Source organism: Solanum tuberosum, unplaced genomic scaffold, assembly GCF_000226075.1.
Source record: "Solanum tuberosum cultivar DM 1-3 516 R44 unplaced genomic scaffold, SolTub_3.0 scf00054, whole genome shotgun sequence".
NCBI lineage: Eukaryota > Viridiplantae > Streptophyta > Magnoliopsida > Solanales > Solanaceae > Solanum > Solanum tuberosum.
The window spans coordinates 1,734,687-1,756,562 of record NW_006238980.1 but is presented as its reverse complement, the minus strand read 5'-3'; the positions used below and the strand labels follow the sequence as shown (position 1 = coordinate 1,756,562).

General features: G+C 36.8%; 1 protein-coding gene across 1 annotated transcript; it reads left to right on the top strand.

Moving 5' to 3' along the window:
• The first annotated feature begins 230 nt into the window (after positions 1-230).
• LOC102580040 (uncharacterized) lies at positions 231-19,247 on the top strand. The gene is made up of 2 exons (XM_006344314.2): positions 231-516; positions 18,873-19,247. The coding sequence occupies exons 1-2, from the start codon at positions 260-262 to the stop codon at positions 19,075-19,077; spliced, it is 462 nt and encodes a 153-aa protein (XP_006344376.1). The 5' UTR covers positions 231-259; the 3' UTR covers positions 19,078-19,247.
• Positions 19,248-21,876: the final 2,629 nt, after the last annotated feature.

Below are 21,876 nucleotides of genomic sequence, written 5' to 3'. Positions count from 1 at the left end.
CTTGATTTGTCAAAATGGACAACTAAATAGGGACAACTAGAAAAGGAAATATGGACAAGTAAATAGGGACGGAGGGAGTAGTAATTCTCTGTAATTTATCATTGTTTACTATGTCATGCCCATACCCAAAGAAGACAATTTCTATCCGTGTACAAACAATAAATGATGATAAGATACATGTGGAAGCAAACGTAGGTTAGTTTTTTTTATATATGCAGAAAGAAAAGAAAGGATAAAATGATTAAAATTGAAGAGAAGGATGGCTTGTGTAAGCAGTGGCATGTGGGGAGTGGGCATCATGAGTAATGCTAATTCGAATAGATATTCATATTTGAATAATAATAAATTTAGCAACAACCCAAGTTTAGTACTAAGTAGTAGCAAGGGTAAAAGAAGTATAGTCGCATCAGGTGAAAAGGAATCAAGCAGCATGGCCACTGAGATTGCCGGAGTGAAGGTCATTAACAACCCTCCCCAATCTAAACTCGCTGACCTCGGCGTCACCTCTTGGCCCAAGTAATCTCTCTTTTCTCTCTCTCTCTTTTCTATTCAACTCTAAACCCTAACATTAAAAAATTCACCAAAAATGGTTTTATTCTACATATATTAGTATAACCGTGGTATGGACGATGAAAGATCCACCAGACTGCCTGTTGAGCTCGATGTGAAACTGCACTGTTATTATCTTTATCTTTTAGCTAGAAATAAAGTAAAGATGAACTTTCTTTTAGTTAGCGATGATGTTTCATTTATTACTTACATATAATTTTATCTTTTGGGTCTCAAGTTTGAATTTGCCTTCTGAGTGTACGGGTTACCTCTCCTGTGTGGTTTGCGAGTTATTGCATAAGAGCAGAGTTTTACCCTGTGTTGTGCGCACCCAAAGGCGGGTTTCTCTTGTCATCAATTTTTTTTATCTTTTTGTTAGATTTAACGGCTTTATCTGCCATTATGTGTTTCTGGTAAACTGTTAAGTCTTACCATTAACAACCAAAATGAATACACCTAATGAGCACCTAGGAACACAACCACCTTCTCGAACGGGTGTCGTGCCCTCTAGACATCTAAGAACAGAAAACTAGTTAAATAGTCTGAAAATCAAAGTACGAAACCTACGAGCTCTCTTTGTGGCTTGTATACACTCTAATCGTAGTCTAATCTACTTTTGTATCTGTGCAATGACAAAATTTGTATTTAGGGTAGGACTGCACGAAGATGATCCAATTCCTGGCTTGCTATGTGTAGTAGAGCATTGCACTCCACACAGCAAACACAAGATCCTTCTGAAACAGTCTCCAATGTCTACTCCTTATCCATTGTATGGTCTGTTGGACCCCTCTGATGTTTCTGAGCCTAGCTAGTTAGAGAGGTCATTCCTAACAGCTATAATCCAGTCACAGTCTCCAAATAAATGAGCTTGAGATTCCACTCTACCTTGATTACATAAGTCACAAGTAACAGTAGCAACTGTAATATGCAGTTTGTTAAGTCTCTCCTTTGTTAGTAATCTGCCCTGATTTATTAACCAAATAAAGAACCTGTGCTTTGGCTGCAATATATTAGACCAGATTAAGTTGGCCTCTAGCAATCTAGCCTGAGTCTCTGTCAATGCATTGTAGCTTCTAGTAACTGATTATGCACCATTTGCAGTAACCAGATATTGGTTATTATGATACCCACTGAACCATGGTTGCTTTGAGAAAGTTTAACTTCTTCCAATACCAACTACAGTCAGCTGGTGACATGTAGTTCCAGATATTTCTCGAAGTTTTCATATATACACCATGCACCTACTTAACCCATAGTGTATCTTCCTTCCTTGCCAACATCCAAATCAATTTCCCAACTGAGGTTACATTCTAGTTCCTGCAGATCTTTATGTTTAGGCCACCAAACTTTGTAGGAATACACACCTTATCCCATGCAACCAAGACCATTTTTCTTTGTTCTTCTGAATTACCCCAAAGGTAGTCTATACACTGTTTATCCACTGCTTTCAGGCAGCTATGAGGCAATATAAACATAGATCCCTAAAAGTTGTCAATAAAGAATAAAACAGCACTGATCACCTGCATATGATAGACACTTTGAACAGGAAGTAGTGATCCTATGTGTGATCTTCTCAACTGGTTGATGACACTCCATTTTACTCCACTTTTTTATTTTAATGAGAACTCAATGCTAGACAGGATCCCTGCTTGAGTGGTGTCATCTATACCTTCCAAGAAGATTTTAGACTTGTCTACATCGTCTACCAGACCAGTGGCATCACTGAAATGGTTTATAGCCTTCATCACTCTTGCAATGGAACTGCAATCTCCTCTACAAAATATCATTAGATTATTTGCAGAAATAAGATGAGTTAGTTTAAGAAATTTGCACATGGGGTGAAACCTGAAGTCTGAAAGTTCAGTCATCTTCTTGAGTGTCCTGGCTAGATATTTCATTACTAATACAAACAGTAATGGTGAGATTGGGTTCCCCTGCCCTAGGCCCCTTCTCCATTCAAAATATCCATAGCCTTCCCTATTTACTTTTATTGTAAGCTTAGTAGTAGTAATGCATGTCATCACCAATTGAATGAAAGATGTTGGAAATCCATATACATTTAAAGCTTCCTCAAGAAACTCCCAGTTCAGCATATCATAAGCCTTCCTCAAGTCAATCTTCATCAAACATCTAGGTGATGTTTTCCTATTATAGTGCCTAAGTAGATCATGACAAATCAAGATGCCATGGACTAAAGACCTGCCCGCTACAAATCCAGCCTGATTTTCAGCCACTAAATGTGATATTGGCTTCCTGAGTCTAACACAGATCACCTTAGACATGGGTTTATAAAGCACATTACAACATGAAATAGGCCTGAATTGGCTAGCGTATTGATGATTTGGCACCTTTAGAATCAATGAAATTATAGTAAAGTTTATCTGTTTTAGTTGCTCCCTATTACTCAGCAACTGAAGCACTGCAGTGACCACATCATCCCTCACAATATTCCAAGTTTTCTTTATAAAGTGCCAAATCCATCTGGCACAGGGCTTTTACTGCTGTCAATTCCAAATATTGCCACCTTCATGTGTTTGCTGGTGTATGGATTGAGTAAGTGCATCTGATATTCTACTGAGAGTACAGGGCCCAACTCTAATAAGCTTTAGTTCTATGTAGTCTTTTCCTTCCCAACAAGTCTTTATAGTAATTTACAAGCACATCAACAATACTGCAGTTTCTAAGTGCATAACATCCTGTGCATCCTTCAGTTGTGTTATGGCTTGCTGCAACTTCCTATGTTCTATTACTGAGAAGAAGCTTCTGGAGTTATCTCCCAGTTTCACCCACTTTGCTTTACTCCTCTCCAGTAGAAAGTTTTCTGCTAGGTCAGGGGGTTCTCCTGAACTTCTGATATTGCACCTTCTCCTATTGTTGCAATAGCCGATCAGTTGGATTCAAGTGTAAAGCTTTCTGTGTTTGTTCGAGAGCAAACCTATCAGTCGCCACCTCTACTAGTATGTCCCTGAAATGCTGTTGATTAAGTTATCTCAAACTTTTCTTGAGTAGCTTGAGTTTCTTAACAATTTGCAACATGTACATCCATCAATTGGAGTCTGCAAGACAACCTCCACTTTCTCCATACAACTAGGATGACTGGCCCAAATATTACAGTACTTATAAGATCTACTTGGTCTAGCAATAACATGAAGTGATTCTATCTTGACTGGAGTCACTGGACTATGATATCCTATTCCCTCAGGTAAGAAGTTAGCTATATAGTCAGGTATCTGTGTCAACCAATCATTATTGATGAACACCCAATCAATCTTGCCAAATCCTTCCAGTATAATGGTTTGTCAGCCAGGAAATAAAGTAATAAACTACTAGCTGACCTTTCAATCCTGTTAGTGTCTTTTTATTTTTAGTTTTTGCTAAACCAACCAACCCTACTGCTTCTCTATTGCAAAGGAGTTGGACCTCCTTTTTCTTATTAGGTCCATTGAGGCCCCTTACATTCCAAAAAAGTATGTTATCCATTCCCAGAGAGAGGTGTTGGTTGTCCTCCCTCTTTCCTGACTAGTGTTATCAAAAGCAAAAAGCGCAAAAAAGCTCTAAGTTCTGATGGGGCTTTAAGCGCAAAGAGCAAATAAAGCATGGCTTTAATGAAAAAAGGCGCAAGGGGAGAAAAACTACAAATATATATGTTTAGTCCAAGTCTAATAATTTATAAGCATGAATGACAAACATACAAAACAAAGGAATTGAAAAATAATTACGATAAAGTGAAATATCAATTGTTTAGTGTCGTCTCTTTTGAAGAAGTTCATTGACAAAGAGAAGTATGCCTTAGAACCATGATAACGACACTAAAGTGCACATTAAGCAAGGCGAAGCTCTCAACGTGTTTTGAACTTCGCTTCAGGGCTTAGGGGGTGTTTGGATAAGCTTTTTTTAAGTGGTGACTTAAAAGTCAAAAGCCAAAAGTAAGTAGCTACCTACTTTTGACTTTTGGCTTTTTTTTTTTGGACTTTTTAAGCCTAAAGTAAAGTGCTTTTAAGTACTTTGTGTCTTTGCCAAACACCTCTAAAAATTAAAAAATGCTTAAAAGCAAAAAACACCTAAAATAAGTCAATCCAAACACCCTCTTAAGCACGCCTTTGATAACACAGTTTCTTACCTTACTAGCTTTTGCTGAAGCTAAGCCCTGGTTTATCCAATCCTTGAAAAGGATTTGGAGAAATTACTGGGGGCAGCGGTGCTCTAGCCTGTTGCTTGTTGGTATGCAAAGGAGTTAACCATCCTCCTCCTGCCTTCCAGAATGCTGGTGAGTACCTCCGTCTTGCCTGTACCCTCCTTATTCCCCACTGTTTTCAGTCTCTCCTGGTTCATCTCCACAGAATTATCCTTGATCATCTCTGAAACTTGAGCAGGTGACACCACAACTAGTTGTTTTGTGATTAGCTCAGATTGTGGCTTGTTCTTCTTCTTACATTCCTCTACAGTGTGTCTATAATTTTTGCAAAACTTACATAAAGTAGGTCTCCAATCATACTGCTTTCTGCTTTATCAGATTGCCTATTTTATTCTTAAAGACTATCTTCGCAGGTAAGGGCAGTGTATGTCCACCTCTATGAGCATCCTTGCAAAGTTCAATCCCATCTTTTTCTCAGTATTCTGGTCCACCATTAGAGGTTTCCCAATTAGGCTTCCTATCTTACTATGACCTTTAGGACTCCAATATGTGAAACCCAACCCAGGTAGCTTCATTCATATGGGAACTGTTAAGAAGTCCCATATCGGTAGATGGATGAGACATTGGTCTCCTTATATGGACTTGGACAAACCTCCCTTTATGAGCTAGCTTTTGAGGTTGAGTTAGGTCCAGATGTCATAACTTCACATGGTATCAGTGCCATGCTCATCTTGTTTTTCACTGATGTTGGACCCCGGCCCATTTATAAGTGTTCATGCTCTAGTTGAGATCTGGGCATGCAGGGAGTGTTAAAAAATCCCACATTAGTAGAGGGATATTCCTTTATATGGACTTGGACAAACCTCCCCTCATAAGGATTGAGTTAGGCCTAGGTGTCATATCCACAGGAACAATGTACAACTCCTCCCTTGAGAACTCCATAGGAACTGTGTACAACTCCTCCCTTGAGAACTCCATAGGAACTGTGTACAACTCCTCCCTTGAGAACTCCATAGGAACTGTGTACAACTCCTCCCTTGAGAACTCCATATCCGGGGTCTAAGCCTTTACAATAAAAGGTTTGTTGTCAAAGTGATAAATACCACCTTGAATAACTTCATCTTTGTTGGTGTTTTTTTAAAATGGGGCAGCACAAAAAGATTGAAAATTTCTCTCAATGGATTGAAATGACTTTCAATGATTTTATTAAGCATTAAGAGGCTTTAAATAGCCACATAAAATACATAATCTGCATAATTTAAAATTTAAAAATCCTAAAATATCTCAACAACTTAAACAACCTAACTAAATTTCAAATTTCAAATTTATTCAAACTAAATAACTTATTGCTAAAAGTTACTGCAATAACTAAAAGCAAACTTCAACAAACTTAATCAACCTTCTGCAGCGGTAGCTCCTCAAGACAATAACAACATGACAAGAGGAGTGTCTCCAAGTTATACAATGCACAAATAGAATCTGGCAACCGTTTTATCTTTGTCCAAGAAAGGTCCATAAATCTTAGGAGCATTAATTTGATAAACAAGTCATCCGGCAAATCCAAAATCATAGTTTCATACACAGGTACAAATGTTTTATGAAGGATGAAAGAAAGATAATACAATAGAGTGAAGTGCGTGGACTTCCTCTAATCCTAAGTCTAGTTTGTATGATCTAGCTCTTTGCTCTTATAAGGAAAAACCCATGGGTATTTCATTCAATCAAGGATTTGTAGTGAATTCCTTGACCGAGTCTGATTTAGGGTAGATTGTGATCACGTCCATATCATATATGTTCATGATCTTCTTCCTTCTTGACATGATTTGCCTTCCTATAGAAAAGCATATGCGTTGAAAAAAGCACCGGTTGAAAAGGTAGCCTTGATGGGTTAAAAAGGTAGCCCTTATGGGTTAAAAATGTATGGTAGTTCTTTGAAAGATTTCACAAATCCCTTAAGATCAATGAAGCTCTTGATACCACTGTTGGTGTTTTTTAAAAATGGGGCAAAAAAGATTGAAAATTTCTCTCAATGGATTGAAATGACTTTCAATAGATTTCAATAATTTTATTAAGCATTGAGGGGCTTTAAATAGCCAACATAAAACACATAATCTGCATAATTTAAAATTTAAACCTAAAATATCTCAACAACATAAACAAACAAACTAAAATTCAAAATTCAAAATTCAAATTTATTCAAACTAAATAACTTATTGCTAAAAGTTACTGCAATAACTAAAAGCAAACTTCAACAAACTTAATCAACCTTCTGCAGCGGTAGCTCCTCAAGACAATAACAACATGACAAGAGGAGTGTCTCCAAGTTATACAATGCACAAATAGAATCTGGCAACCGTTTTATCTTTGTCCAAGAAAGGTCCATAAATCTTAGGAGCATTAATTTGATAAACAAGTCATCCGGCAAATCCAAAATCATAGTTTCATACACAGGTACAAATGTTTTATGAAGGATGAAAGAAAGATAATACAATAGAGTGAAGTGCGTGGACTTCCTCTAATCCTAAGTCTAGTTTGTATGATCTAGCTCTTTGCTCTTATAAGGAAAAACCCATGGGTATTTCATTCAATCAAGGATTTGTAGTGAATTCCTTGACCGAGTCTGATTTAGGGTAGATTGTGATCACGTCCATATCATATATGTTCATGATCTTCTTCCTTCTTGACATGATTTGCCTTCCTTTCCAGATTCCTTGATTTGTGAAACTTTGTCCAGTAGCTTGGTTTTGAAGATTCTCTGTTACTACAGTAACTAAAAGCAAACTTCAACAATCCTTCCCCAGGTTTGTATCAAACCTGGCCAAAACAATTCCAATCTTTAGCATTGCCACCTTGTTAATCCCATTTTTAGCCCATAGTCTATGGATGTAGCCATTCAGTACAGAAAAGGGTGGGTGTCCCCCAATACATATCATATTACAACATTCTTCCAATATGCTATTTCAGTACTAATATCCTACCTCACCATGCATTTCAGGTTCTACCAATTCAAGCTTAAACCCTGCATTAGAGATTTTGGTAATATCAAAATTGTCCCATATGGACCTATTCTTGTTCAACTCATGTGAGCTTTCAACCTTATCTGCCCAAGGTATTTCGGGACGTTACTGTGGCCTGACTTGCAGGGCTGAGCTGCTGTATGTGATTTCCCACTTTAGAACTGCTTGGAGATACAGTAACCTACAGTTATTGTTCCAATGGTTTTCTCTAGGGTTTCCTCCGTCACCTGGTTATCCTTCCTCCTCAGTGTGCTCCTTAATTGTGTTGAAGCAATTTCAGCTTGCTTGTGAGCCGCCCCTTCTTCCTGAGTCAGTTCAACCTGGATATGATAGACCACTATTCCTGTACGATGTGCAGCAGTCCCTGGAGTAACTGTTCCATTAGTGACCTTCACAACCTCCTTGATTGTTTGATTTCCTTTCTTCTTCTGTTGATTGCCAGCCTTAGATGCATTCTCTTGGGACATGAGTACCTTCTGAGAGGGAGTGCGAACTCTCTTTCCCATGGGTGGCGCAGGTTAGGCTACTGTGTGTCGAGAGAGAAACATACTCACCTCTAAGTTTAAGTTTGTATCTGCCCTTATCTCGTGAACAAGTTTTTATTATCTCCCACATCTAGCTTGTTTAGTGTTGCATACTATAAACAGGACCATTTATTGCTTCGTTTGGGAAAATACTTGACTAAAGATGCTCTGTGAATTGATCTGACTTCTATCTTGCTCTTCTTTCCAGATCTTCTTTCTCGCTCTATTCTTCTCCCTCTTCGCTTGTGGTGTTGCATAGATTTTGGTATTAGAGCTCGAATGCCAATTCATTATTTTGCTATACTTATAGTACCCATTTCTCAGAAAATACTCGGTCACTTACCTTCTAAAAACAATCTTATCTTTTCAATCCACATCTCTTCATCATTTAAGTAGAAACCATAATAAGGAAGCTTTATATTTCTTGAGAAGTTGGAAACACTAGTATGGTTATACAAGAGAAATTCAATCTGCTTGTTTGCAGCAAAAACCTAACCAACAGAAGGATCAACAGTCTAGATCTTTGATGGAGGAAAACAGGATATATTTCAACGCAGGCTTCAAGTCTTTCGATATCACAAGATGGACAGTGGGGAGAGACATTTGGTTTGAATGGGTCGAGAGAAGTCGCAAAATGATGAGGTCTTCCATGAGTGTGAAAATCATGAAATGGCTCTGCACAGTCTTCAAGGAAGCATCCAAGGATAGAGAAAAAGAAATCAGAAGATGGAAATACAAAGAAAAATTTACTGACACTTTCTGCACTAGGAAAGTGATTGAGTACAGTAGATTCTTGAGCATTTTAACTCTTGCTGGTCGGGAAAGAGTAGTTATAATAGTCCCCCAGAGTTAGCTACAGATGCTGGGTGGGATGAGATAGCCTCTAAGATAGAGAGGTTCATTCAATGCTCTCATCAACTGAAGAATGCAGTACAACCCAAACTATTTAAGAAGGACCTCTCTTATGCCACAGCAGCTGGGGAAAGCAAATGGAGATCAAACACTTCGGGTGAGACGAAGATCTCGTACAGTGAAGGAAACCTTCAAGTTACAGAGACACCAGGGGTAAGAGACACTGGAGTCTGGACTTTTCAAGAGGTGCATTGTGGGCTCTTTTGATGAGGGTGAAATACAACTTCCCGAGATGGATTGCAGTCTCTTGGAAAGGAGTGTTTGGGATCAACATTTACAAGACGGCCAACAACATATTCCTCTTCGAATTTCCAAACAGGTACATGGCAGAACAAATCATACAGAGGTGGGGGAAGATCAAATTTAATCTTCAGTGGTGGAACCCTGTAGTAGGATGTGAAGATTCCAATCAAAAAGCCAAAGCTACTTGGATTAGAGCTTTAGGAGTACCTCTACAACTATGGTCACAAAGAATCTTCACAGAAATTGGAAATCTTTGTGGAGGAGACGGGTTTGAAGAACCATTTGAAGTGGACAAGAATTAAAATCCGTGGAGATGGAAAAAACTGCCCGAGCGAGATTTCGATTGAGAGAGACGGGATAAATTTTTTTTATCCCAATTTGGGTAGAGACGAAAGTTCGATTCCAAATCTTGACGCCGACGGTAGAAGAAAATCACCAGCTAGTCATGCCGGAGCTGGGAGAGTGCAGCAAAGAACATGGAGGTCTGCCACTATCTTTGGACCAACAGGTAATAGAGCTATCTAAAGGACAATTTTTTTTTAAAAAGTCAGATGGTGTGCAGATGAGGCACATGGGGCTCCCAGAGACAGCTGGAGTCTTTTTAAATGAGACCCCACACTCATGTGCTAAGGAAGTGGAGACCCAAGTCTATTTTAGAAAAAAATTGGGCTGGGGCAATAGTAAAAAAAAGATTGGGCCTGATAGAGCAAATATCATTTTAAATGACTTATTAGGCCCAAGTGAGGTTGCCTTTATTGATTCTTTATGCTTTGAAATAAAGGACCATGCTCCAGTTCTTAAGAGCACTCTTCTACAACATGATACTACAGCAAATGAAGGGCATGCAGAACATGGGAACTCAATTGTAAACTCAGGAGATGCTTTGAATCCCCTCAAAACGATGGCGATGGAGGTTAGCAGTGACAAAGCAAATTTAATTTTGGAAATTCAGAAGGATCCAAAATACCACATCAAGCATGCAGACTGACAAATAAATTGAGGAGTGGGTGGTGGAAGATGTGTATCCCATACAAAATGGCATGAGCTCTGCAGTACAAAAAGAAAAGGAGACATCTATGTGGGTAAGAAAAAATCTTATCAAGCTGGGAAAAATGTTTGGTGTGGATTTTCAAGGACATGAGGAGGAATCTCTGGAGCTACCTATGCAAATAGACAGTTGCAGACAAGCTAGGAAGATGGAAAGTGATTCTATTAGCAAAAGGCCTAGGTACAAGGGGGTTCAGGACTTGAAAATGCTGACTTCTTTTGATATTAATTTCAAATGTGAGGGGAAGAGAGAGAGGGGGAAATAGGACAAAGTTTTACAATGAAAGTAAAACTTGTGTCCTGGAATGTTAGGGGATTGAATAGTGGGGATAAGAGGAGATTTGTGAAGAGTTTAATCTCCAACTGGAAGGCTGACATTGTATGTTTACAAGAGTCAAAGTTAGAGAGGGAGATCCATGATATAATAAAAGATATCTGGGGTGGTAGACGGGTTAAGTATGCTTGTTTACAAGCAAGTGACACTAGGGGGGGCATTTTGATGTTATGGGCAGTAGATCATGGAAAGGGGAAGTGCTGGAAACAGGTTCCTACATCCTCACCTGCAAGTTTGAGGCAGTGCTTCAGGATTTCAATTGCCACATAACAGGAGTCTATGCTCCTAATGGCAGAGTTGAGAGAGAGCATGTGTGGGAGGAAATAGGTGCTGTTAGAAGTCTTTTTGAGGGACCTTGGGCAGTGTGTGGAGATTTCAACATCATAAGATATCCACCAGAAAAGAGAAATTGCAAAAGGAGAACTCTAGGTATGATAGAGTTCTCTGATTTTATTGAAGATATGGACTTGGTGGAACAATTGATAGGGGGTAACTACACTTGGTTTAAAGGGGACAATAACAATGTTGCTTCTAGAATTGATAGGATTTTAATTTTGAAGGAGTGGGATGCCAACTTTAGCAAATTCAACAAGTGGTGCTACCGAGACTGTGCTCTGATCACAGTCCCATTGCTCTACAATGTGGAGCTTGGGAGCAAAACAAATCCTATTTCAAGTTTGATAATTGGTGGCTCAACACGGAGGGTTTTGTGGAAAAAATTAGAGAATGGTGGGAGTCTTTTGTATTCACTGGTAAGCATGATTATATCCTTGGGTGTAAGCTCAAGGCCCTAAAAGGCAAATTGAAGGAGTGGAGTAGAACCAGCTTGGGCAACCTAGGGTTACAAAAGGTCCAAATCCTAAGTCAGTTAGTTATGTTGGATGCGGTAATGGAGAATAGAGTCCTAACAGAAGAAGAATCAGCAATGAAGGCATCTTTGATTATGAACTATGAAGAGCATCTTAAAAATGAAGAGATAGCATGGAGATAAAGATCAAGAGTTGTGTGGCTGAAAGAGGGGGACAAAAATACTAAGTATTTCCACAAAGTGGCCAATGCACACAAAAGATGCAACAACATTGATCAACTGATATTTCAAGATGAAACAGTGAAGGATCCAGAGAGAATTAAAGGGGAGATTATTGGTTTTTATCAGAAGCTTTATTTAGAAACCTCATATAGAAGACCTTCCAGCAACCTCAACTGTCCAATGGTCACTGAAGCTGAAAATGAACTATTACAAAGGGAATTTGAGGAGCAAGAAGTACTAGCATGTCTGAAGATGTGTGCCATGGACAAAGCTCCTGGTCCAGATGGCTACACAATGGGGTTTTTTATCAAGTGTTGGGATGTAGTGAAGAAGGATATCATGGATACCTTTAAGAATTTCCATTCTCATAATATCTTTGAGAAGAGCTTTAATGCCACCTACATTGCTTTGATCCCAAAGAAGAAAGGTGCCAAGGAACTGAGAGATTTTAGGCCCATCAGCCTCAGGGGTTTTGAGGTAGCCACAACTCAAACCTCAATATCAAATAGCAACATGGAAGTCACTCATTTACAGTATGCAGATGACACCTTAATATTTTGTGATGCTAATGAGGGACAACTATTGGTTTTAAGATCAATCTTGGTGCTGTTTGAAGGAGTCTCAGGTTTGCATATCAACTGGAGAAAGAGTCAGTTGTATCCTATTAATAATGTCTCTAATATGGAGGAACTGTCTTGGATTTTGGGAGGGGAAGTAGGTTCTTTGCTACCATTTATCTGGGCATGCCCTTAGGTGCCAAACCAAAGGCTTTGAACATCTGGAACCAGTGATTGAAAAGTGTGAGAACAAGCTTACCAAATGGAAATCTCAATATATCTCCTTGGGAGGCAGAGTCACTCTCATTAATTCAATTTTGGATGCCTTACCTACTTACATGATGTCCATCTTCCCTATTCCTAATGGGGTGATACAAAGACTTGATAAAATTAGGAGGGATTTCTTATGGAAAGGGACAGAGGAAAATGATTCCACTGTCAAACATTTAGTCAAGTGGAAGAAGGTTCTCTGGGGGAAGAAACATGGGGGGTCTTGGAGTAAGGAATTTGAAAAAGCAGAGCAAAGCCCTTAGACTAAAGTGGTTATGGAGGTATTCTCAAGAGCCTCAACCATACTAGGGAAAAGTAATTCAAGCAAAATATGGAGAGGAGAACAAGTGGATGACAAAGGAGGTCCTTACACCATATGGGGTAAGCCTATGGAAGTCCATTAGAATCTTGTGGCCTCTCTTGAAGATCAATACGACCATCAGGGTAGGAAATGGCATCAAGACTTCATTTTGGGAGGATAAATGGTTGGGCAACTTTAGCTTGAAAAGTATCTTTCCAGAGATGCATGACTTGGCAGTGAATAAACAAGTGAGTGTAGCTGAGGTTTGGACACAGCATGGATGGAATTTCCAGTTTAGAAGGAATTCTCAGTGAGTCAGTCAGTCAATCCTGTGCAAAAGTTAGCACCGCTCTTGCTCCAATATACGTGTAGGGGTGAGCACTGATGAAACTCAGCCTTTATTATTTCATGTCCTTTTCTCTTTGAACTGATTTGAAGGAACCTGAGTTATCCCGAATCTTATTTCTCCCGAGTTCCTTGTGCTTATTTATCTTTTCATTTGCTGATAGATCACTGTATTTACTTGATCGGATCCCTGGGGACAACCCTATCCTCACAAAGATAATAGGCTTTTCTTCCTTTGAATCTAATGTTGTGGTTTTCTCTAATTGAGTCACAGGGCTTCTGCCTACTGTCTATTTCAAAAAGCTTCCATTTAATCTGATGGATATCAGAATAAATAAGCAAGCGCTGATTGAAAAATTAGTCAAATTCTCATGGTGGCTCTCATCTATAAAATCATTAGATCACCTCATGATGACCATAGTGGCAAGGGAATAGGGATATGTTGATGTTCCATCACACCAGGATTAATTTTAGAGAAAGAAGAAGCTATCTTGATGGTTATTGCTGCTATCATAGAAGTTAGAATAGTCGCACCATTCTTGATTTCTACAAACTTAATGTTGCAATTATTTCCTTATCTTATGCCAATGAACTTAGCGAGCCTTCCTATTCATCATGTTTAAATAACCCATTATCCAGTTTTTAGTTCCTTGTCTTTTTTCAGAAACATTTTACCCGATTGATGACTCCAGGAAGCACATATCCATCTGACTTTTGTTTCTTCAATTCATCTTTAGTACAACAACATATCCAGTGGAATCTCACAAGTAGGGTCTGGGGAGGGAGAGTGTACGCATACCTTACCACTACCTCGTGGAGATAGATAGGTTGTTTCCAAAAGACCCTCGGCTCAAGTGTAGCAAATCCAAGTGATAGCAATGCATAGGAGTTATGAAATCATGCTAAAAGGACTTTACATGGCATGCAATGACCAAGTAACTCATAAGACAAAAGGTTAGAAACATAAGTCATAATCATGGTCAATGCAAGCTGACCATCTTTAAAACACTTGTGAGATACTTTGAAAGTAACCTTAGTTTATTATTGAGAGAAGTTTACCATGTAATTGACATAGACCATGTGAGCTATAACATGGAATCTAGTGTACTGCTCCCACACCGAAAAAAGAGTGTCCTACTTGCCAAGGTAGGACCACGAGTCTGAGCTAAGGTGGATCCACTAGCTACTGTCTATCTGAGACAACATCCTACGGTGACACATAGTTACAGTCAAGGAGATTGTTATTAGAGGCTGGACCTCTACGAACTCAATATCCTCTCAATGCTAAGTTAAATTCCACGGAATAGTCATTAATCTTATTCATATTATCATCCATGGAAAAGTATTATTAAGTTACTAATCCAATCTAGAAACATCATAGAGTAGCTCCTTAGACCATGCATGAGAAAACCTTTCACCATCCAAGATCTTTTCATAATAGCTTTATAAGACACAATCATTAACTTCATACTAAAAGTGCCATACTACTAATGATATAGGTTTAGAAACTTGGTCCATGATCATTGATGACATATCCGGATACCAAACTAATCAAGACCTAACATAGGAAAATAATGGCCCAAACACATATGCAGTCCCTTAAACTTGTCTCTAATTTTCATTTTGGCACTCCAACTCAACCTTGTTCCATTTTAACCTTTCAACTCCATTTTTTTTTTTGATGACAAGGGAAACCCACAGCCGCTACCATTTGGGTGCGCACATTATAAAACCCCTGCTCCTATGCAATAGCTCGCAAACCACATAGGAGAGGTAACCTGCACTAGGCAAGCCTGGTGCGATGAGCTCGACCCAGAAGGCAAACCCCTTGCTTTCGCTGGCAAGGGGTTTTGAACTTGAGACCTCCAACATGGAAGTCCCAAGCCCAAACCACTGGGCCACTCCAATTTTTATGTTCCATTTAGGCACTTCTTTCCAAAGAATCAACAAAGTGGATGTGTGTACTTCACATCCATGACATGGCACAAAAGCCAATTAAAAACACACACACGACTAATATAACTTGCTCCCATTTTTTATTTTGACACTGTATTTTAGCCTTGTTCCATTTTAACCCTTCAACTCTATTTTATATACCATTTAAACACAAAATACTAATTTTATGATTTCTTTATTTTTATTTATGTTCTTCATTTCCACTTTTTCATTTTAAAAATCAATGTCATATCTTTAAAAAAAAATTAACGGATGAACATCATTTTTAAATTATTTTTTTAGAGTTTCTGTACATTATTATGTAAAAAAATAACCGACGAAAGTGTGTTGTTTTTCTTTTTTAAAACAATTAATTAAATTAAATGACACCACATATTTTTTTTCCATATCTAGTCTATTTGGATTTAACTCAAATACCAGTTTTCTAATTTTTCATCAACTAAATACGAGTAAAAAAAACTCATGTTCACTGCTAATTATTAACACTACAAAAAACGCTTAAACTCGACACACTTCGTTGGGTTTTCATTGATTTTTTTAAGAAAGAAAATCGACGCACTTTCGTAGGTTATTTTTCACACAAAAATACAAAGAAACTCTCATAAAGAAATTGTTACTTTTTTAAAAAAAAAAAAAAAAAAAATCAATGATCATCTGTGAATTTTTAATTTTTTTTACAATACCTAACGGATGAACGTCGATTTTTAAAATGCAAAATTGCAGTTGAAGAGCATATATAGAAATAAAGAAATCGTAAAATAAGTATTTTATGTTTAAATGGTACATCAAAAAAGTTGAAGGGTCAATCTTTTATTATTTTTTTAAAGAAAAAAACATTTTTTTTGTCTTTCACTCTCTTAGAGAAAGTGTGATGCACACACTCTGCCACATCACTTAAAAGTGCCTAAATGAAACATAAAAATTGGAGTTAAAGGGTTAAAATGGAACAAGGTTGAGTTGGAGTGCCAAAATGAAATTTAGGGACAAGTTTAAGGGTCTCCATATGTGTTTGATCGAAAATAATCAGGTACCAAACAGATAGGGGAAAGACCAAAATGACCCCAAACTTAAAAGCTGATGGGTGACCTATATGGATCCCTAAATGGTCCGTTTAGGTCACCAAAGACCGTATAGGGATCCGTTCGGGAGACCCTCAGGTCCTAACAGCCTTTTAACGGTTGGTCTACTTCCCTTAAAATGGCCAGTGATGCCCTACACAGACTGTTTAGGGTTCCGTGAAGGGTTCTAGGTCCATTTTGGGTTTGAGGACTTGCATGTTAACCTCCCTTACCTTCTCCAAAGTCCAAGGTGTTACACTATAAAACTTACCTTTAAGTTTTTGTGGTACCTTTTTAGCACACAAGACTCCGGATGCAAGCCTCTATTTCATCCACGTTGCACCAATATAATGTGTGATATCATCGTCGATGTCTCCACGTTCCTGGATTATAGACTCAAGATGCTTGAAACTATCTTTCTTGGTGATAGCCTGAGTATCAAGCCTCACTTACCCTCTTGCATTGCTTTATTGAATTTGCACTTCAAATACTTTGGTTTGGTCTTGCTTAACCTGCACCATTTAGACTCCAAAATTTGTCTCCACACCTCAAACCTAGCATTAACTCCATTGAACATCTCATCAATCAATATTATGACATCTGCAAAAAACATACACTAAGGCACCTCAACTTGAATGGACTGCATCAATTCATCTATCACCAAGGCAAATAGGAACGGGCTAAGAGCTGATCCTTGGTTCAATCCCACCTCTACTGGAAAGTGCCCCGAGTCTCCTCCCACCATTCTAACTCGCGTTTTAGCTCTTATACATGTCCTTTATCGCCCTAATGTAAGCCATCGGTACCCTTTTAGCCTCTAGGCATCTCCAGAGCATGCCCCTCGGGAATTTGTCCTAGGCCTTTTCAAGGTCAATGAACGCCATATGTAGGTCTCTCTTCCTTTCTCTGTATTTTTCCACCCATCTCCGTACAAGATTGATGGCTTCTGTAGTGGATCGCCCGACATGAATCCAAACTAGTTCTCGAAAATAGACACACCCCGCCTACTCTCAACTCCACCACTCTCTCTTAAACTTTCAAAGTGTGGCTTGACAACTTGATACCCCTGTAGTTGTTACACTTTTGGATATCACCCTTGTTCTTATACAATGGAACCATTGTACACCACCTCTATGCTTATGGCATTTTACCTGTCTTAAAAATGACATTAAACAAATCAGTTAACCACTCCATACCTACCCTGTCTATGCTCTTCCAAAGCTCCATCGGGATCTCATCTGGTCTGGTTGCTTTTCCCCTGCTCATCTTCATAATAGGGCGTTTAACCTCCTCAACTGTAATCCACCTACAGTACCCAAAATCCCAGTCTCTCAGGGTGCTCCGAATCACCTTTAGTATGTTCGTAAATATATGTTGGGTCTCCACTTCTAAGATCTCAAGGGTGGATGAAGTGACACCTTAATCATCAACATTGCAGGGAGAAAAAAAATGTTTAAGTAGAGTATGTTGTAGAAAAGCAAATTCAGGCTCCAGCAAGCATGTATAAGCTCAAGGAAGGTGTCATAGTTTAAATTAAAAGTGCTGTTTTGGGTGGCAGTGGTTTTAGTGCACTTATCTGAGCATGTTAATCTCATGAAATGTTGTTTACTCAATTGTAGTTTATTATCCTAACATAAAGGATACATTTCCTTTTAGCCCCACGTCTTGAAATCATAATTTGGCCTCTCTAACCTGTGTATAGTTAAATACCTACAGAAGCTTTGCCTTGATTTTCTTCTTGATGTCTAAAGTTAGGTGGCCAAGAAATTTTCTGAAGCATTGTTCCTCATCATAATACACTCTTGGCATTTTATCATTCTCCAGCTCTGCGAAATTCTTGAAGCGGGCAGAACTGTTTTCTATAAATTGTGGATGTCAGGTTGTTGGTCCACCTGAAGTCTTATTGACATTGATTATTCCGGATCAAAGTATTCCGGTTTCAAACTTGTGCAGCATCTTTCGCTTGTCTACATACAGTTGTCTGATCTTTGTAGATATATAAAATTGTTAGCTATGCAAAATAGGAAATTTTTCCCTTCTCTCATAGGATTAAACTCAATTAACATAGAAGAGAAATAAACAAAGGGAAAAAAACTAAAGAGGGGAGGGGATAATACAGCAGTTTTCTGCAGTAACTAAGCATAATAGTTTGCAATTCAGACTGATGCCTAGAAGTTTATCACCTTAACAGCACCATCCCATTAAATTGTGCTAAGCATCCAAATTGTAAGAATGGGATTGTTAAAAGTGCAAAGCCTGAACCTTCCATTTCTGCATCAATTACTTGCCTTGGAAGCATTTTTTTACCTAGAGAAGATATTTTACGATGCGTAGAAACAGTTTGCACTGTGCTAAAATGGGGGTACTTATTTAACCTTCACTAGCTGTTCACTCTGATCATCTCATGCAGCATGTTTTAAAGGGGTGGTTTATCTTTCGTTACTCCTTCGATCCTGTAATTCTGTATTAGTAGCTCATCCAGTGTCTTCAATAAGTTGGCTTGTGTTTAATCTGACTGTCATTTTGCATAATTGTTTAGTCCCACCCTATTTGTTTTTTTCTGGTTCCTAAGTAGAGACTTATTTGTGAAATAGGTGGGGTTGTCCTCCTAGCAAATTCCCATGGACATACTCTGCCAAAGAGACATGTTACTTGCTGAAGGGAAAGGTGAAGGTTTACCCTGATGGTTCTAATCAGGCTGTTGAGATAGGCGCAGGCGACTTGGTTGAGTTCCCCAAAGGAATGAGCTGCACTTGGGATGTTTCTGAAGAAGTGGACAAGCATTACAAATTTGAGTAAATGAGTTCAATCACCAGAGCCTTCTTATGTATTGGAATTTTCTTCCTTCACCAGATTAGTGTAACGCTGTTGTGATTTCTACATTTCACTGTTAAGAGTTTGGATATGGTTGAGGTTTATGTACTAATTGGCTGTATGCCTTAATGAGATAGCTTTTGGCTATTAGCTAACCTCTTTACCATCTTTTCATTCCATACATATATATATATATATATATATATATTACACCAGCACACACCCGCGTGCATACACTTCACACGAGCCTCAAACGAGGCCGCCAGTGTAGTCCTCCATCCATATTATAGTTTACTGTCGTGGCGCACGGAGCTTTAGTGAGACTCAAAGTCCGCATTACGCTCACCAGAAAATATCAAGACATAATGAAGTAGTTCTCCTAGCTCAGTAATTTACTTTTGCTAATCTTTACCTCTTTTTCTGTTACTTCCAACTATCTTTGAACTAGTATATTAACATTAACTTGGATATGTAATAAAGTAAGACCTGGTAAATTTTGCATGGTCAAGTTGGCCAATGAAGAAGCATCATCACTCGGTAGTAAAAAGAAGATGTCTTAACAAATGCAAATTATTTATCTAACGACAATACTGACTTCTTCTATCCTCATGATTAAGGGTACTATAATTTTTTATTTGTTTTTAAAATTTATGATGATCTCATTAATTTAAGAAAATTAGTTCGTTTAATTTTATCATTTGTTTTGTTGTTTAAACATATTAGGATTGACATGTATTATATCATATATCATATCATCATATCTAACTAAAAGTGGGAACAAAAAAAGTTAAAAGTTGAAATACCATTTCACTCCTACATTAAATTAAAATATTTAGTTAATTACATGTTTAAATATTAGTGATAATCAATTACTACATTGAGTAAATGGAGAGTTCATGTGCTCAAAGGAGGATTGTTTACTCTTCCAGATTTTAATGGAGGTTCATTGCATATATTCCTAAAGTTCATTACATATATTTAATACTAGATAAGCAAACCGTGCTTCGCGCAGTTATATTTTTCTATATTAATTGATATATAAAAATTAAGAATTGCAATACTAATATATATATATATATATATGAAAATGGAAAAATCAAACAGAAAATAACAATAAAAGAAAAAACAATAGAATTAAATTAGTTTCAAGAAAATAAGAAGAGAATTATAATTTTTCCTTGGAACAATACAAAGACATATTTCTTTATGCGCCAATTTTATATACGTTGCTATCTCATTTTTGGGTGTTTTAAATTACTTATGTTATTTCACTAATAATTTCCTTTATATAATACTATTTACATTTATATATTTATATAACTATATAAATTTAGAGTTCATGTAATTTTTCTTGCTTATAATTTAAATTTTTCACAATTATTACTTTAAAATATGAGCATATTAATTTGTTTAATTGATAAAATTAATAGCCTAAAATTTTTGTTATATATCTACACAAACTTTCATATGAAAGTCATAAAAATTAATATTTCGTAAAAAATTTACATTAAAAATAAGAAATAATAAATACACAAGAGAGCTCAAATATCAAATTTGTATAGAAACTGAATAAATTATGTAATCCAAACACTACATAAAGATGAAGAAGTTAAAAGCGATTATCAATGATTTCATATATCAATATGTGGATGAGTTTTGATTTTCAATAAAGAATATGAAAAATTTGGACAATAAACGATAATAATTGTGACTTTTATTCTTATAAACTAATAAAATAATTAAGAAAATAGGGAAAAAATTATCTTTTTTCGCTAGTGCAATATTTTTTTACTGTCAACTTTAATCATGGGTTCATCATGAAACGTAATAAATATAAATGTGTTAGAATTTTTTTTGGAGAGTTACGCATTTCCATTTTTAAAATTTACTTAGTGAGTAATTATCTTATTCTTTAATTGACTAATTATGTAAATATTTTTTAGATTATTGAAAATCAGATAAAAAGAGAAATCTCATAATTAGGAGTTAAAGGGATGGTTAATTTTTTTCAAGCTATTTGAAATGATATTTCATTAGACTACTCTATTTTAATAAATTTTCATTCGTTAAGGAGAAAATGAAAGATTTGAGTGATAAATAGTTTTGCCTTTAAATTTACAATAAATAATAGGAATAAGTGGAGTAATAAAATTTGAGGTATTTAAATTCTTATACTAAATAATAGAAATTTAATGAAGGGAATAGTAATTGACACATTTTTTAATAGTAATTATAAATAGAAATATAGTGAAAATTACAATAATAAAAAAGTAAAAATAAATAAATAAGGATCGTTGGCCAAAGAGAGGTGTCAAATCATTTTTTTAATATTTTAGCTTTATATATATAGATACATATAAATTTTTCATTCCTCTTGGAGAATGAAAGGTTGGAGTTACATATTTAGGCCTTTCAATTTACAATAAAGAATAGGAATAAGTAGAATAATAAATTTTGAGACATTTAAGTGAATACAATATATAATAGAAATATATGGAGAGAGTAATAATTGACACTTTTTAAATAATAATAATAAATTAAAATATAGTGAAATTTATCAAAAAGTTTTTTTAGTTTTTCATTAAAATTATACAAATACTTAAGTTTGTTGTCAATTTTTTTAATTCATTGCTTGTATAACATTTTTTTTTTCTTTTTGTAAGTTATCAAATTTCCGCTCTTTAAAATGTTTCTAATCTTAGTGTCGTATTTAGGAATGCACTTCGGCATACAAATAAATAGTAACATCGAGTACATAATGTTCGTTTTAGACTGTCGCAAAAA

Bases quoted from the DNA above. Each gene is read 5' to 3' on its own strand.
- LOC102580040 (XM_006344314.2), top strand. From the start codon at position 260: ATGGCTTGTGTAAGCAGTGGCATGTGGGGAGTGGGCATCATGAGTAAT. The intron at 517-18,872 runs GTAATCTCTCTT...TTTGTGAAATAG, and splicing joins GGCGTCACCTCTTGGCCCAA to GTGGGGTTGTCCTCCTAGCA.